The sequence below is a fragment of the Urtica dioica genome, chromosome 8, assembly GCF_054948205.1.
Source record: "Urtica dioica subsp. dioica isolate 48M chromosome 8, U.dioica_male_clone48M_v1_H2, whole genome shotgun sequence".
NCBI lineage: Eukaryota > Viridiplantae > Streptophyta > Magnoliopsida > Rosales > Urticaceae > Urtica > Urtica dioica.
This window is the reverse complement of record NC_142763.1, coordinates 5,925,237-5,944,115: the sequence shown is the minus strand read 5'-3', so window position 1 is coordinate 5,944,115 and position 18,879 is coordinate 5,925,237. Positions and strand designations below refer to the sequence as shown.

The 18,879-nt window shown below is 36.2% G+C and overlaps 2 protein-coding genes across 4 annotated transcripts in view; one reads left to right on the top strand and one right to left on the bottom strand.

Annotated features, from left to right (window-relative positions):
* The window catches only part of LOC149387595 (cellulose synthase A catalytic subunit 4 [UDP-forming]-like), a 60,411-nt gene extending 43,288 nt beyond the window's left edge, over window positions 1–17,123 (bottom strand). Inside the window, exons 1-5 of one of the 3 annotated variants that reach the window (XR_016300483.1) lie at window positions 17,037–17,123; window positions 16,759–16,957; window positions 16,548–16,670; window positions 16,387–16,468; window positions 16,131–16,292 (exon numbers count right to left, since the gene is read on the bottom strand). Coding sequence is in view for 1 of the 3 variants with exons in the window: in XM_089621684.1 (XP_089477810.1) it covers window positions 16,582–16,670; window positions 16,759–16,957; window positions 17,037–17,084 (336 nt within the window). In the remaining 2 variants the exon portion in view is untranslated. The other 2 variants (XR_016300482.1, XM_089621684.1) reach the window with 2 other exon arrangements.
* LOC149387596 (pentatricopeptide repeat-containing protein At5g50390, chloroplastic-like) lies at window positions 14,580–16,082 on the top strand. Its single transcript, XM_089622189.1, has 4 exons — window positions 14,580–15,426; window positions 15,501–15,821; window positions 15,927–15,994; window positions 16,077–16,082. Exons 1-4 carry the CDS (start codon window positions 14,580–14,582, stop codon window positions 16,080–16,082), a joined length of 1,242 nt encoding a protein of 413 aa, XP_089478315.1.
* Window positions 17,124–18,879: the final 1,756 nt, after the last annotated feature.

Sequence of the window (18,879 nt, the reverse complement as noted above, 5' to 3'; positions counted from 1 at the left end):
ATTTAAGATCTAACTAGGCATATGGAATAAGTACGGATACTATTCCATCATATCGCTTTCCAGTTCCCAAGTCGCTTCTTCGCTTCCATGATGAGTCCACAAAACCTTCACCAACGGAATCTCACGGTTACGAAGACTCTTCATCTTTCTATCGACAACCTGGGTTGGAACTTCATCGTAAGTGACATCCTCTTGAATCGGTACATCTTCGAGTTGAACGATAGCTGTAGGATCGGGTTTGCTCTTCCGAAGCATTGACACGTGAAAAACATCGTGCACAAACGCTAACTCTGGGGGTAGAGCAAGTCGATAAGCCACAAGACCTACTCGTGCAGTAATCTGGAAAGGTCCTACGTATCGAGGAGACAATTTCCCTTTCTTTCCAAAACAGGAAATACCTTTACGTGGAGATACCTTTAAGAGCACGTAGTCTCCTACTTCAAATTCGAGTGGTCTTCGTCTTTTATCAGCATAGCTCTTTTGTCGACTTTGAGCTGTCTTCAGTCGCTGCTGAATGATCGCGATCTTCTCATTAGTTTCTTCAATAATCGTAGCTCCTGTCTGAACACGATCTTCTGGTTCAATCCAACACATAGGATATTTACACGGTCTTCCATACAGAGCTTCAAATGGGGCCATGCCTATGCTGGACTGAAAACTGTTGTTGTATGCGAATTCAGCAAACGAGAGGTTGTCTTTCCATTTGTTACCAAAATCCAAAGCACATGCCCTCAACATGTCTTCCAGGATTTGAATAACTCTCTCAGATTGCCCATCCGTCTGAGGATGAAAAGCAGTACTGAAGTTCAGTATCGTTCCAATGGCTTCCTGGAAACTTCTCCAGTAATGAGCAGTGAAGCATGTATCACGATCTGAAGTAATGCTCAGAGTAACACCGTGATATTTCACCACGTTTTCTAGATACACTTCAGCTAGTTTCCTTTTGGAATACGTTACCTTGATGGGAATGAAATGTGCATACTTTGTAAGTCAATCCACGATTACCCAGATCGTATCAAAACCTTCCTGTGACTTCGGTAGGTTTGTGAGAAAATCCATGGTTATCTCTTCCCATTTCCATTCCGGTATGGGCAACGGTTGTAACATTCCTCCTGGCTTCTGTCGCTCAGCTTTCACTTTAAGACAATTTTGACAACTCCTGACATAGTCGAGGATGTCTCTTTTCATATTGCACCACCAGAACTGTTTCTTCAGATTCTGGTACATCTTATTGGCTCCAGGATGAATGGTGTAACGAGATTTATGAGTTTCTTCCATATTTTCTTTCTTGATCTCGTCTACTTGTGGAACAGCTAAGCGATCCTTGAAATACAAACTGCCATCCCCTCGAGCATTCCAATGCTCTAGCGCCTCACCGTTCTTTAATCTTGTCAGAACGCTCAAAAGATACTTATCTTGATGCTGATTCTCTTTAACTTGTTGGACCAGGTACGGTGGATCTACCAGATTATAAATCACCGCTGAATCACGACTCTCGAAGAGCTTGAGATCGTAATCCCCAATTACCATTTCTCTTTTCCAATCCAGCAATGCTAGCGCTGCTAGAACACCTGCACATTTCCTACTTAGTGCATCGGCTACCACGTTAGCTTTTCCCGGATGATACTCGAGAGTGAAATCGTAATCCTCCATGTACTCAATCCACCGACGTTGTCTCAAGTTCAAATCTCGCTGAGTAAAGAGATATTTCAAACTTTTATGATCAGAAAAGATTTGAAATCTTACCCGGTAAAGGTAGCATCTCTATATCTTTAATGCAATGGTGATGATTGCCAACTCCAGATAATGAGTTAGGTAGTTCTTCTCATGAGGCTTCAACTGACGAGAACCATAAGTGACTACGTGTCCATTTCGCATCAAAACGCATCCCAAACCTTATGTAAACCAAAAATCACACTTCTCCTTCTTGGCATATAACTGATGCTCCCGAAGAGTCTGCAAAACGACTCTAATATGTTGCTCATGCTCTTGTGCATCCTTTAAGTAAATCAAAATGTTATCAATGAAGACAATGACAAACTGATCCAAGAATGGTCGAAAAACTCGATTCATCATATCCATAAAAGCTACATGAGCGTTCGTTAATCCAGAAGGCATTACCAGAAACTCAAAATGACCATAACGAGTCCTGAAAGCTATTTCCAGAATATCCTTCTCGCGAATCATCAATTGATGATAACCGGATCTCAGATCTATCTTGGAAAAGAATCGAGATCCTCCCAATTGATCAAACAACTCGTCAACCCTTGGCAAGGTATCAAGGATAAGATCAATACATAACTCTATCTCTCAATCAGGCGGCAGACTAGTTAACTCTTCTGGAAAACGTTAAGAAATTCAAACACAACAGAAATAGCTAATCATGTATCAGCGTCTTTTACGTCGACTTCTGATGCCGAAAGAAGTGCATAGCATGAAAACTTTCTTCGTCCTCCAACGTAGGACTTCATGATACAATTCTGCATCCCCTTGGCCTTCCTGATAAGGAATTATCTCCCTAGATTCCATACGTAGCGTAACTCCTTGCCAATGGAAATCTAGCTGAACTCTATACTATGACAACCAAGCTATGTCAAAACATTACCTTTCACGTACATCGTATTTTCCCAATTCAACCAACATTTCTAGGCCATATCCTAGAAGACTTTCGATGTCCAGCTCATCCTTATTCATACGCTTGGCTATCTTTAACAAAAACCTCAAAGCCAACCTCAAACCTTATGCACTTCATGTGCTTGGTTTCGATAGTGAGAGTGCAAAACGCACCCAATCGTAGCCTTGTCCCTTATTGAGATGCTATCATCTTCTTTTATTAAGTCCATCAACTTTCATCCAGAAAGCATTGTACGTAGAACAATCCCTCTATTTGTTCCTACGTCATGAGCATCGTACGTTTTCGTGAACAGTCCTTACGTTAAACTAGCACGAGCTTTGTGCTTAGTTACCATGAACTCTACGCAATACTCTAGCGGAGTTCTGACTATATTCAACTGCATTACGATATTTCTGAACCCAATGACCTGCAACTCGCAGAATCATATATCCTTAAATACGTGACTGTAGAAGTCCTAAAACTTTCAAAGACATCGACTTCTAGACGTACTAGCACGTGCTTTATTCCGAACACGTGTTGTCACTTCCTGAAAAACAATCCATTACTCGGCCATACTCAAGAGGCTCTGGTGAACATAAGGATCCTTGTAACAAAGGAACATTCGAAGGACTCGCATCCGGTGACCTTCTAACACTACTATCAATGGACTATAAGTGTAAAGTACAACGAGTATGCATTCCCTAGAAACTCTTAACCTAGAGCTCTGATACCACCCTGTCACGCCTCGGGAAAGGTGGGGTGTGATTAGAATATAATTAAGCAGTAATAAACTTTACAAAACTAACCCACAGTGCATACTCAGTTGATTACTTTACAAGTCTAAAGATAAAAGAAAGAAAACGAAAAATAAAACCAACCTTCAACACTTGATAGTCTATCCAGCGAAAACCTTCAACCTCTCGACCACACTTAATCTCGAGGTCTTTCTAACCCTTCTCCTTTTCACATCCTGATTATAAGAAAAATTTGAGGAAATAGTGGTGATCCTGAGGCTCAGTAGGTGCTATAGTAATGGTTTGATTTTTTTAAAAGATTTTCGAAAATAATACTTACTTTATAATAATACTACTCTTGTCACGTGTAAATCACCATACACGTACAAGTATACCTTGCAGAAAAGTAAATTGCAGAAATGTAAATTACAGAAATGTAAATGATGGGATGCTGATGCTAGAAATGTAAATGCAAGAAATGCAATTGAATTTAAATGTGCATCTATGCCCATTTAAACGTATACTATTTCCTGAGCCCCTGTCAACATAACCCGTGACAGTCCTCTGATCAGAATGGTGCACTCTCCACACCCTTATATATATACGATTGCACTATCCGCTTCATATATATACGTTCCCGGCTCTATCAGGATATACAAAACATTTTATTTCGCAAATACGGGATATATGTATCGAAATATTCTTAACTTCATGATCAGATATCCTGAGTTGAAGTTCCGCCACATTTTCTAAAAACAGTTTAGGTTTCGTGGCACGTTCACAACCATTTTCATTTCGAAAATAATATATACTTGAGGTCAAACCATAAAATCATGAGAGAAGGGTTATAATAACCTACCTCGAGAGTAAGCGTGTATGTCGCTTTTCCACGAGACGTTCGCTCGTCATGTGAACCTGAATGTTCACTAAAACCGAGACTCCAGACGTTCACTTACTCCGTGAACCCTCTAAACGACTTTCAGTCTTGAGTCCTATCACAGTAAATCAAATCGATCCTAAATCAGAATCCTATGAGTAATCCACAATACTCAAACTCAAACGTACGATTTAAATGAATCGTAGAACCCAAAGACATATCCTCGGAACAAAACTTCAAACGATACGAACACGTGTAAACTTGAACGAAAAACCACGATCAATCTCAAAATCGAGAAATAATTCTAATAAGCAAGCTCGTTCTCCTTTGAACGAATCTAATCTCATTTCTATAACGAAATCTGAGAATAACTCTAGTAAAACATGTATCGTTTCTTCCTTTCCGAATTCCAAAGAACGTAATCAAACTTTATTATTACTAAGCTCGAGTAACCGAGAAATCCAACCTTAACTCACAATCGAGTCTTAACTCTTAAAACCCTTAAACGAGCTTAATAATAATAACGAGATAATCCATTTTTTTCTCTTTACAACTTACATCGAAACCGACTTTAAAACAAGTTAAACGTGCTAACGTACTAGCTCGGAACAATTCTTACAAAAACCTTAAACTTTATAATTACAAGGTAATAATAATTAGATGACTCGTTAAATTTTTAAAACGGGCGTTCCGCGAGTCTCCGAGCCTAAACCGAAACGCCGTCATTCACCCTGTCTCGGTCTCGTCTCGTCGACACTCGCGCGATAGCTCCGTCATGTCTTGGGCCGCGTCCTCGCCGTCCCGAACTCGCTGTTTTGGGCTCTACGTAGCCCACCTATACCGTACCTAGACCCTTGACAATAGACTCGTAAACGAAGACTTAACACGTTAGCTTGTCATACAAATCTCCAAAACGTCATAACCCGATATTTCCGACCCCAAATTCCACAATTATACTCTTAACATCACTAGCTCAAAGTCAGAATTTCTAAACTTAACATCACACGGCCAAGATAACAAAACACACGGCCAAGTTCAAATCCAACACAGATACGTCCAAAATCCATAATAATCACAAATTCGGGTATAAACTTATCTAAGAATCATCAAATCTCGCTCAATAATCAAAACCCCCAAATTGATTTCCAATCCTAGAACTCAAAATTCACTTTGGGTTTGAGTAATTCTCACCTAATCTCCGTGAAATTCAATCTTCTCGGTGGTTTCTCCTTCTTCCCCGGCGCTTCTTTCCTCGGCGGCGGTCCTTGGTGGCTCGCGGCGATCTCTCTCCCTCGGTCACGGCGCGCGCGGTGCTGGAGCTGGGTCGCGCGAGCTCAAAAGAAGAAGAAGAAGATGAGAAGATGAGGAAGTGGTGGCGATGAATGTCGGTGATGATGAGGATGCATTGTGGTTTTGTTTTTTTTTTTTTTTCTCTTTCTCTGCTTTCCTTTGCAGATCGAGCGGCAATGAGGAGAAGAAGAAGAAGAAGTGAATCGAAGAAGAAGAAAAAGAAAAGGAGAAGAAGAGTGTAGAAGAATTCTTTAAATTTTTGCAAATAATACCCTCGTAACTCCACCGCTTGTAAACCAACCCCAACTCAAGCTTTTTATTTCAATTGAGTCAAGAAAACCTTACAATCACGTCCGTGTCACAAAATTTTGTGACTTCAACCATAACCGATCGAACTTTTAATTAAATGATTCAAACCGAGAATTTTCTCGTTCATTCTCGATTAATTTAAATATATTCAAGGTTTCTCGGAATTAATTCTCGTCCTTGAGAATTATTTTCTTAAATTAATTTCCGGAACATTTCCTCGGAATTAATTTCTTATTCGAGACGAACTCGATAAATCCTTTATTTTATTCCGAGATTTCTCCTTACCTTAATATATTTCAAATCCAAAAATACTGAAAATAATTCTTAGAAAATTAATTTACATAATTTTCTCGTCCTTTGATCAACTTAATTTACAAGATTAATCTTAAAACTTCGAGTCGTTACAATTTAATATATATGTCTTTTATTTATATATATGGGGATAGTGTGTTTGTGATAAGTATATATATATATATATATATATATATGTGTGTGTGTAATCATATGTATATATATTTGTTACATAGTTACATATAATATATAATTAGTGAAGAGTTGGTATATTGAGAATATGTTTATAATATAGGTTATTTATGTATAAATTATATAAAAGTTATATATTATATATTATATATGGTTTATATGTGTATGTGTGTTTATATATATAAAAAAAAGTAATATTTAATATATTAAGTTTAGAAGTAGGATTAGGGTTTGGGCTTTTAGGGTTTAATTAAATCATATATAAGCATCCAATCCTTTTTCTTTTAACGCTTCTTCTCTGCTCTCCCTCTCCTATTCCTCACTTTGTTTGGAAATTCGGAGCTCTAATTATGTATGTTTTCTTTTCTATCTGGTTCGGATTCCTTGAAAACGGTTTCTTAAAACGCTTGCACTGGTTTCAAAAAGTATGTTTTGCATTGATTCTTTTTTGAAACGTTAGTTTTAAGCGTCTTCTATCTAAATATTTAATCGAAAAATATTTTTATGAAATACAGAATATTTTCCGATTATTTTCAAATCAGTGCGCAGACTTGAGACATATTTTCGATTTTCAGACTTTAAACGCTTACTGTGGATTCAACAAATTTGGTTTTACGCTGATTCTTTTTGGAAAAGTTAGGATTAAATGTCTTCTATCTAAATCTTTAATCAAAAAATATTTTTATCAAATACAGAATATTTTCCGATTATTTTAAAAACGGTGCGCAGACAGTTTTTGGTAAATATTTTAAAGTTAGATTTTAGCACTTCTTTTATTTTTAATAAATAGTTAAAAATTTATTTTGGCCGTGGTGCCTTTACAAAAAGTGATCAAAATTATGTTTTGTACGTACTGGAATTTTTACATAAATTTTCTCAGAGTTTTAGTTTTTCACCGAAACCCTAATAGCCAAGGGTATTTTGGTAATTTCACTTTAAAAGTCGTTTCTGAAAATTTCCAGAACCAAAAGTTTGTCTTGAATCTTTTTCTAAGCTGATCCCGGTAGTCTTTTATCCCGATTAGGTTCCAAATCGTTTTGAGCGTCTTTTTCCTTCGACGATCTACGATCGTAACATTAGATATCCAAGTGAGAATAATCTCACTACAACACAGATTAGTTCAAAATTAAATATGATTATTTTATAATTCATGTTATAGTTTGTTTAAAGCTTTATATGTTGGAGTATGTTTTTCTTTTTGATTGTGTGATTGATTGTAGTAGTTGGATTTATGTTTGGTCAACTATGAAGCGTTAAGTTAAAGTAGGTTTTTGAGAATGTACATAGTTTATATTTTTTTTTAGTCATGTATTGTATGAGCATATGTTTTAAAGTTTTTTTATGTACATGTCATATCAGTATGGAATGTTATCTTAAATGTGAAAAGATAAAGATAAGCAAGGGAGTCGTATCGCCTCGAGAGGTATTAAGGAGAAGTTTCCCGGGGCGAGGCTCTAATGGGGAAATTTCTCGAGCAGAGGCCGTAATAAGTTTAAAAGATAGAGCGAAGTGTGAGACTTTATAACCCTCATCTCTTCGTATCTAAAGTGTACACTGAAATTGGTACGACTACCCTAGGGGCACCCCGAACTAAAAGTTGATAGAATCAAGAAAAGAAAGATCAAGTCACCGATTAGTTTTAAAATACTAATAACCGGTTCATGTATTGCATTACTCTTTTTATTTTGTGAGCTTTATATTATTCTCGCTGAGCGTAAGCTCATCTCTTCCAAAAAAAATATACGTCTGTGTTGTAGGTAAATATCTTACAAGGAACTGAGCAGGGCGGACTAGCGGCAACGATAGCGAGATGGTTGTGTCATGGTTTCCATTCACGAATTAAGTCTTCCGCTACAAGTTATTAACAAATAAAGTTTGAAGTTTTGTTTTCGTTATTAAGAAATAAGTCTTCCGCTACAAGTTTTAAGAAATAATTTTTAAAGGTTTTTATTTTCATTTACTTCGAAGTTTCAAAGAGTTTTATATTTTGGTTGAGATTTAGATTATGGATTATGTTTTAGTATATTTGCTGTTATGTTTTGTTTTAAATTCGTATTTTCAATTTTGGTTAAGTATTTCTCATGAAGTGTTCAATATGCAATCTTCATATTTTTCTTAAATGCTTTTGTTTCTTTTTAAGATCTTCAAAATTTTAGTTCGCCTTGATTCGATGTGTTTTAAAAAAAAATTCCTCCAAGTTTTCTAAAGAATTTTCTAAAGTTTAAAAAGTTAGATAAATAAGACGGTCCGAAAAGTCGGGTCGTCACATAAACTACTATATTAAGTATCGAAAGTAATATGAATTAATGCTCGGTCCATTATTCAGTACAGGAAATAAGACCTTTTAGCAAATACTATTTTGAATTAGTTATCAATAAAGCACTTCCACATTTACATAAGATAACGTAGACATCTTATTTACCAATCATTTACAATAAGATTTCTTATACAATTCTGTTAATATACTTTTTATTTACCAACTATTTACATTATACAAACAAAAAGTTATTAACAGTATGTTGTTTGTAATTTGTAAATGAAATAGTTATTAACAAAATAAAATAACGTCATAACAACATATTCAAACCATACATGTCTGTTAAACACTTTTATTACAGGAATACTAAATACTTCTCATATACTCAAGTCTAACAATAGGCATAAAACTTCAAATGTTCAACCAATAAATAAACCATATTTCAAAAATCTCCAAAAAAGTAAACAACACGAACTTAAAATCAGTTAAAGACATAAATTATTGAAAACATCCCAACATCCAACTAAATTTGGCAACTCCTTTTGTTATGACCAATCTGACCACATTTGCACATATATGATTGTAAGGGTGGAATTTTTCATGCTTCGATCGATACCTCTTCTCTTTCGGTCGCCCAGCTTGACGTTTATGAACGGGAGGCTTAATAAATTGAGCATCGATAGGCAGCTCCAAATCGCCTTCATGAGAAATTGGAAAAACATCTTTCTCATACGTGGCAGTAAAGTATTCTTGAGTATAATATGATGGCACAAAATCAATAGGACGTAAATTTTTTCTATATAAAGCCGCACACGCATGAGAACATGGAAAATCTTCCAGCTGCCAATAACAACATGTGCAAGTCCTAAGAGAAACATCAACAACTCGACGAATTGCACCATCAATAACTTCAAACTCATTGTCATTGATGGCATTAACCTGCAATTGTGTGTAAATAACATGATGTTCAAGGTGTTGTAAATAGGTGGTAAATAATAATGCAATTAACAAAAACTGGAATAGATTATTACTTACATTCATAGATTGAGCAGCCTCCTTCGAATCAAAAAGCATCTTGAACCCAGTTCCTGTAAGCCCTGAATGCATCTTTGGAATTAGCTCCCTCTTCTTGTTGATCCAATTTTGAATTAGACTTCTATAACTCAAAACAAGACATCATTCAAACACTCAAAAATGTTTGTGGTCATTACATCAAACCTCTTCCCCAGAAACTTGCTCCTAGCCCAAAGCTCTGGATTAGCTTTGAGAAGATACTTTTTTATTTTTATTTTGTTGTTGGAGAGTATATTAAGCCAATATTCTAACTCTCTTCCTGAATACGCTTTAGCACATCTATAAAAAGAGGCTGAATGTATGTTTTCCCGAATTTGGCCTTCACATTACCCCAAAGATGTTGCATGCATATAGCAAATTTCGCCTCCGAAAAAACATTGTTGACCGCCTTGTTAATTGACTTGTGCCTATCCGAAACAAAAACCAATTCTTTTTGAACACCATACACAATTCGAAGATGCATCATAAACCAAGACCAAGATTTGTCATTTTTAGAATCCACAATACTAAAGGCTGATGGGAACAAATGATTATCACCATCTTGAGCAGTAGCCAAAAATAAAGTACCATGAGATTTTCCTTTCAAGAAAGTACCATCAACAGATATTACCGGGCGGCAAAATTGAAATCCTTGTGCAGAATCACCAAATGCCAGGAAGAAATACCTAAATGTCCCATCAGGTTCGATCTCGGTCACAGTATAAGAACCTACAACATAACAAAAAGAAAACTGTAGCCATAGTGTAAATGTATATAATATTTACAGACGTCAGTGATTGTAAATAAGCTGTAAATAAAAACCTGGGTTTTTCTCTTTGATCATTTCCCCAACTAGTGGTAAATGACTATATGACTCTTCAAAATCACCACGAACATCCCTCAATGTTTCTTTACGACCCTTCCATGCCCGAAAATATGTTACCTCCACATTAAATCGCGTCCTCATAATTTCAGCAACACCGGAAGGCGTAATTTGATTTGCCAATGAACTCCAAAAATCATCTTTGACACATTTGCTGATAAGAACAGAAGATGCATGTTTATTCTTGTGCACAATAGATTTACCATAACATGTATGGTCTTTAACATATGACCTATGACCCACAATCCAGATTTCTTGCAAACCGACGCATTTAACTTCCAAGAACACTACAAATCCGAACAACCAATACTATAACGAGTTTTACTGGATCTCAACACCTTGAATTCAAAATTGTTGCGAACTGCAGTCATGCCAATAGCCATATGAAGTACATTTTTGCGTCTAAATACGTTATTAACATTAATTTCAAAATTCATAGCAAAATTCATCAAATCGGGTTCATCATACATAACAATTTCTGTCGGGGGTCTTCATAACTAGAATGAGGCAATAAAGCTTTCGATGTTGCTCAAATAAATTCACTGGAGAAAATGGGTAAACTAAGCGTGAGGAAACACATATCAAAACAACATAAACTGAGAAAAAAACACATACCTGAACCAATTAGAGAAAAGGACGATCATTCATCCATGCTTAGGGACGGTTATGATTTCTGAGAGATAAATTTCAAACGTTGAATCCTGGAACTATAAAATTTGAACAACTATTGGCGGCCAAAATCTATTGAATATTAACTATCAACTATAAATATTTTCAATAAATGGAATTATTAATAACAGATTTTCAATAAATGTTATGTAACAAAATTAGAAACTAATAACCTAAAAATATGCGCTGAAATAACCAACTCCACGTCCTCAAATTTAAATTTTTGACTCAAAATTTTCAAAAATCTCGGCAAAATTTGAATTTTGTTTAAATTAATACTTGCCGAATTCATTTTCAAATTTTAAACAAAAAAACTGCCTAAATAAGAAGTTACTAATCCGAGTATACAAGGGCAAATCTGTAAAAAAATTCGTCTTAAATGTGCAGCCACGTAAGCAACTAGGCTATTTACGGATTATTAACAAAACGTTGGCCAAAATTAAATTGCTACACATTCTGTGGCTTAATCAGCCAATTTTTTGTTTTTTATCTAAAGAAACAAAACTACGTTTTGGCATATTAATTGTATATGATTATCTGTTGATGCAAACAAAAAAATTAAAATTTAAAATGATAAATAATCAGGTAGTAAAAACATGAATGTAAAAATGGAATAAAAATAATACTTCATTGATATTGATCAAGAAATGAATGATATATGAGAGGTTGAGCACATCCCAACTAGGTTGGCACCCACTCAACTCTCAACATTTAACATTCAGTTTGTATTTACAATTACAACCATGTATCCAATGGAATGGAAACAAACAACACCAAAAAATCTTTTGAAACATATATCAAAATATTACTTCCTTCTTCAAAGTAACAATACATGATATGATAATATAATAATATTTTAAACCAAATACATAATAAGACAATACGATAAAATTAACCGTCCTATTAATGGAATATAAATTATACCTTTATAAATCACATAATCTAATCAAGTTGTAGTAGCAGTAGGAGTTGATATATGAGAAGTTTTTTTAATATATATTTATTTTTAATTAAAAAAAAATCGGTTAAATAACCGATATCCAGATTTTCCCAAAATCAAATCCGATATCCGGTCCAATTTTGTAAACCGGATCGGTTATCCGAATCCGAATTTCGGTTAGCTGACGTGGCTCCAAATTTCGATTTCGGTTTGGTTTGGATATCGGTTTTATCCGATTTTCGGTTCGGTTTTGTACAGTCCTACAAAAAATCATTCATTTTGATTTTTTTTTATTGGTATATTATTAGCTAGTTAGGTTTGTCTAAAAATTAGAGATAGTCCAAATAAAAAAATAAAATAAAAAGACAAATATTAGATGTGAATAGATTTACATATTGAGGTATGCAATTTATATGTAGTATTGCTGTATAAAAAAATTGCTAAATAGATAAGAATTTTGATTATTTTGATGTAAACTTAAAACAATTGTTATTTTGTTAAATAATTAGTTTTATATGATTATTTTTTTTAAAATAAATTGTTTTATTTTGAAAAATAAAATTCATTTTTAATCATGTAACTCAAAGTTAATCATAGACTTCATCGAGATATATTAAAACCAAATGAGTTTATTTTTATAAAAAAAAAGTAAATTATGAGCCGTTATATTGACTTTATTCTAGGTTTCAACTCTTAAAAATATACACAACGAACTCGATACATCCAACAAAATAAAACTAAACTCATTTTTTTATGGTGTAAAGGAATAGATATTTCTTTCCTTAAATCGTATTTCTTTAAAAAAAAAAAATATTAGACAAAATAATCGTTATAAATTGATTGCATAGTCAAAGTATTTTACTTTTTGAGTAAAAAAATAATGATTTGAAGTTTTTTTTTTACAAAGTTCACAATCCAAATATATTTATATTTAAATTATTCATAAAAAAATTTAATTTGTATCGACACTTTTGAATTTTTATTAAATTTATGTACCTAGAACCAAGGATTTAAAAGCCGACGAATTTTCAGGAATTTATTCCGGAAATTCGTTTCCGGAGAGTCAACGGCCGTCGAAAGGGTAATATGTCGTTTCGTCGTCGTTTTTCGTTTCTTGTCGCTTTTCGCCGATTTTCGTAGTTTGTCGTTTTTACTGTCGTTTATGCTGCTGTCGTTTTTTTTAAGTATTATATACAATGTATCAAGTATTACAACAAAATATTATTAATATTTTAGTCTTCAAATATTTTGTGAAGATTCTATTTCATTTGAAAATATTACATACAAAATAGCTCAAATTTATAAAATATTATACATTAATAGCACAAATTTATAAAATATTATATATATATATATATATATATAATTTTCTATTAAAAAAGATTATATACATAATGTCTTTTATTTATATATGTTTAAAAATTGAAAAATATATGTATGTATTACATGTATATATTTTAAATATTTTGTGCCACATTTTTTCCGTTCGGTTTTTCATCGGGTTGTGGTTTTTCCATGGAAAACGGCATTTGAAAACTGCAAATCGAATACCCTTTTTCACATTTTTTCCATTCGGTTTTCCATCGACTTGTCGATTTTCCGTAAATCAGGAAGCTCGAAACGGTAACGAAAATGACATTTCTTTCCTTGCCTAGAACTACTAATTTTTCAATGAACTATTATTAATTTTAACAAAGGTCGGAACTCGCTATCTACAAATGTGGTTTCTTGGGTCACTCAGCCAACTACTTTTTTTTGTATTTTTTTGTATTTTATGTCAGTGATTTAAAAAATATTTTATGTTCAGTCTTCAGACAAACAGTCAAAACAACATAGGCGGAGTTAACAATGCAAGAAACCGTTTCTTTCAGGCTTCAGACCAACTCTACCCGAACGTCATTCCCACTGAATGGCGTCAGGGTGGAGTCCAACCATACCTTATATCCCACGCCAAAATGGTGTGGGTGTTTAATTGATTTTAGTGTTGCGCCATATTTGGCGCAACACTATTCACTACACTAATTTTTTTTAACCCTTGTAAAGTTTATAATTTATACATTTGCACTTATTTATAAAATTATATCATATTTATCCTTAAATTATTCATATTTTATATTTTATATTTTAAATTTATTTTCAAATACAACATTGACATTTAGAGTTTGAGAAAAACTAAAATGACATTAATTAATATTAAGTTTAGTTTATGTTAATTTGTATTTTGAATTATTTTACGGAGTAATATTTTATTATTAAATAATGAATAAGTGGTATAATTGGAAGATATGAAATAAATATAAGGGTATGGAAATAAAAAGAGAAAGATGAATATAAAATTAATATTTCAATTCGGTGAACATAAGAGTTGGTCTCAGACTTCGTACTCTCCGAAGCAAATCTCCGAACGAAACTCGCTCTGATCTTTCTTCTCTGCGTGTGTTTCCAAAGCTACGATCTCATCTCTATAGCCATGGAAATCTCGCTCGGATCTCGAACCGCCACAATTTCTTGCGTCTTCGGTTTTTCTTCCTCCGATACTCGGTCCTTCGAGCGCCGGAGATCTCTGATATCGCCGCCGAAGGCTGTGGCTCCCCGCGCAAAGTGCTCTCTCCAGCCACGCCCGGAGGCGAAACGTTTCGCGGTGGACGTTGGCGAGAGGAAAAAAACGGCATCGATCGAGGAGCCGAAGGTGGCTACGAGGTCGATTAGTGGGATTTGCGATGAGATAGAGAAGCTTGTTTCGGGGAAGAGATACGGAGAAGCACTCGAGCTTTTCAGGGTTTTGGAGATCGCTGGCTGTAATGGAATCCGGACCAGTACTCTCGATTCACTGGTGTATGCTTGCATCGGATTGAACTCCGTTAGAGAAGTGAAAAATCTCTCTGAATTCGTTTCCAGGACTGGCCTTGAATTGGATTTGCACATGAGAATGAGGAAGAGGTTTCTTTATATGAACGTGAGGTGCGGGATGATGAAAGAGGCACGCAAACTGTTCGAGGAATTGCCCGAGTGGGACTTGGTCTCATCCACCATGATGATCGCGGGCCTCGTGGATTCGAGGGATTTCGCTGAGGCGATCCGAGCCTGCTCGGGCCTCGGAATTGTGACGATCGGACGGCAGATTCACTCCTGCGCGGTCAAGTCCAACGTGGTGGCCGACGCCTTCATGGCCTGCGCTCTGATCAATATGTACAGCAAGTGCAACTCCATTAAAGAAGCTCGGCTCGTGTTCTCCAGGATGGCGAAGAAGACAACGGTGGCTTGGAACTCAATCATCGCAGCGAACGCGCGCCACGAACACACCGAGGAAGCACTGAGTTCGTATTACGAGATGAGAGACTCGGGCGTTAAAACCGACCATTTCACGTTGTCCTGGCGTGCACTTGGATAGAGGTGAAGAAACAGGCTCACGTGTTTCGGTCTGGAGACAAGACCCATGCGGAAACCGAAAAAATCTACCGGAAACTCGAGGAACTGACGGCCGAGATCACAGAGCTCGGGTACGTCCCCGAGCGAGGCTCTGTGCTCGACGAACGCGAAGAACGGTCGTCGCATCAGAGCGAGAAACTCGCGATCTCGTTTGGGATCATCAATACTTCCGACGGGACGCCGCTGCAGATCGCGCAGGGCCATCGGGTCAGCGGTGATTGCCACTCCGCGATCAAGTTGATCGCTTTGGTCGCCGGGAGAGAAATCGTTCTCAAGGACGCTAGTAGGTTTCACCATTTCAAAGATGGATATTGTTCTTGTGGAGATTATTGGTAATTTTTTTCAACAATTATACTACACCTTGTTTCATTTTACTTCTATTCTTCAGTTAGTATCATAAAGATGGGAATTGCTCTTGTGGAGATTATTGGTGACTTTCTTGTCTTTCTTTTTCAAGTACACAACTTTAATGTTAAGACTGTCCATTTAATCATAGCGCTCGATAATAAATAAAAATTGGCCTACTCTTGTTATTCAGTTGTGAGTAATTTTTATTTATTCTTTTATTGAGAGGTGTGATTTGAGACTTGCATGTAATCATCCTCATCGGCTTCAACGTTGTTTACATCGTCTTTGCTGAGCACATTTCCTCTCTTTTCTTGCCTCGCTTTCCACTTTTCCACTCTGTCTTTCCATTCCTCATTGGACTCATTGCCATAACATTCTCTCTCTCCCTCAAATTCCTTACCAGCAACTACACATTCCAATCACAGCAACGCAATTAATTGAATGTCTATATATATATATATATATATATATTTCTGATATCGTTTAGGAAATCCAATTACCACTTCCTCCAACAGAGAAAGCGTGAAGATTGGGCTGCCATTGCTGATTACTGTTATTATTGTTATGGTTGTCTCCACCATCCTGTAAAATAAATAATTATTTATAATTGCCCTGAAAATGTCTTCAAATAGATCTTCCGGAAAATAATATTTTTTTTTACCGAGTCGTTGGCAAGAGGATTCTGATCTGAGTGATCAAGTTAAGATGATTCTTAACTGGAAACTCGTCGTCGAAATCTTCTCCATCGAATTCGTCTTCATCATCCCCAGCGACCCTGGGACAACTTGAACAGGATAATAATAACTTAGGCCACAAGTTTTCACGAAACTTTCTCAGCGCATAGATACGGAAATGTACGTAGTATCACACACCTCTGTGGCGCTTATAACGAGTGTTGCACTGAGGACAGCACTGGTTTCCGTCGCTACGCTCGTAGTCGTAGCACGGACGAACCGGAAACTTGCACACGTGGCAAGCCGAGAACACCTCTCCGTTCTCGTTGCACCCGATTTCGTCCCCACACACACGGCAAGTGCTCTTCGACAAGGCTTGTCGTGTCGGAGGCCGATTCTGCAAAAAAAAAAATTATGTCTTGTTGTCGAATCGAGTATTGTGTGTCTGTGTGTGTGTGGGGTTAGGAAAGTTATACCTCGGTTTCAGGGAACGAGGTAGAGCCGGCCATGGGGTTCGAGGCCATGGCGTGGTGATATGATCAGAGGAGATCGGGGATGAAGAGAGTTGGTTTTTGTTGTGGAGGAATGATGAGAGTGTAGTTATATTGTGGGGATTGAGAGTGAAAAAGGAGAAAAGAGAATGGACAAGAGAGTTAGAATCTACCTACTATGAGTAGGGAAGTCGTGAGTTTGATTCTAAGAGACGTTAGTGATTTGGTACGAGATCAAAAATGGGTTTGTTTTCTATTTTAATATATATTTTTTGGTGTTGCTTAGGTTCAAAGGAAGCATGCTAGATTATATTTTCTGATTAACCTAAGCTTGAAGTTTGGTTCTCACTTCATTTTATTGCCTCTGGCCGTGTATGATTTAAGCTTCGCGTTTGGTCATCAATCGCGTTGTGTTTTTTTTGGTAAGATGGGAAATTTTAGATCTTTAAAGATTACCCAGTCTCAATCACACACAATCCTGCCGAATTTTCTTCGACAATCACAACACAACGCGCTACAATCCGTAAAGGAATTAGCCGGTACGATATTACAAGTAAACATCCAAGGGATAATAGAGAGAACACAACAGTATTAATCTCAAGGTTATGTAGTCGACGACACTGTATTATTATAATTTAGACCCGAGAACAGTCGATTCCTTGCAGATAACACGGCAATGGAGCCAGATAATTCCGAGAGCCCTAAATACGAGTATTAAGAATAGAGTGTGGCAAAACTTGTTTAATGATAGTTCCAACTGCAATAATTGACAAGTTTCAAAAGCTCTTCTTCCAATCTACGGCTACTCGATATTACTATTGATGTATTGTCAGTTTCAATTCTAATGCTAAGTTGACTTGCGAGTCGGCTTATTCGGTTGTTCTCGGACGCTTTGTTGGTTGAGAACCGGCTTCGCACGAGTCTGGCTCGTGTTTCTTAGCTTCCTCTTGATGCCTGTTGATCTTATCAGAACCTTCTCGTGGTGTAGTTTTGGCATCGTTTTCACTTTTCCTGTTGTCGGTTTTGGAGGTCTCTGGGTCACCCTTTTCAGGGGAATCTCGAATTGGGTCGGAAGGCGAGGCAGAAGGGTTCTCAAAAGCTGAGGATGAAGCCTTTATCTTGTACATACCTGATTTGCATTGCTTCTCGAACATCATTTGCAGGTATCTCCCTTGTTCTTGTATTCTCAATTGCAGGTTTCTTTGTATCTGCACAAGACATATATGTATATCAACATTTACAGCGTTACAACGTGCCCACAAAGGAGAGTGGCAGAATCAAGTTCAATTTTTTTGTATTGTGATCAATTGTGAGGAACAAATATGTGTTAGACTCATCAGGTTATCATTGGTTGGCGTCTAATAATCCTATTTGACAAAGAAGTCTAAAGTATTATGAGCTTTCATCTCAAAAACCCTTGACCTTTATAAAATATGTAAGTTATCATTCAGTTTCAATAAATGATGCTAACAAGAAGTAACACATGACACTACCGCGAACTATGGTTTGGACGACACACTTTGGATGACAATTCTTAAAAAATGTCGTCCAAGCCTCCTCGCCACGGCGCAAATTACGCTCATTGCGGCTAGGAGCATGTTGTACAACAATTTTTTAAAAATAATTTCTCATGGTTTTAGTACTATTCAAGAAGCTATCCACAATCTTATTAAAGTTGGTTAGCTCGTTGATTCCAACAAGGTTTGGTGACACGGTATTTCTAATTCTATCTGGTTGAGGCGGAAACTATTAATTAGTGAGAAGCATTGACACTGGTTCTTCTGCGGAGAATATCTTATTGAAATTGCTCAAACAAATTTTGATGAAG

Bases quoted from the DNA above. Each gene is read 5' to 3' on its own strand.
- LOC149387596 (XM_089622189.1), top strand. From the start codon at position 14,580: ATGGAAATCTCGCTCGGATCTCGAACCGCCACAATTTCTTGCGTCTTC. The intron at 15,427-15,500 runs GTTCGTATTACG...GCACTTGGATAG, and splicing joins ACACACCGAGGAAGCACTGA to AGGTGAAGAAACAGGCTCAC. The intron at 15,822-15,926 runs GTAGGTTTCACC...TCTATTCTTCAG, and splicing joins AATCGTTCTCAAGGACGCTA to TTAGTATCATAAAGATGGGA.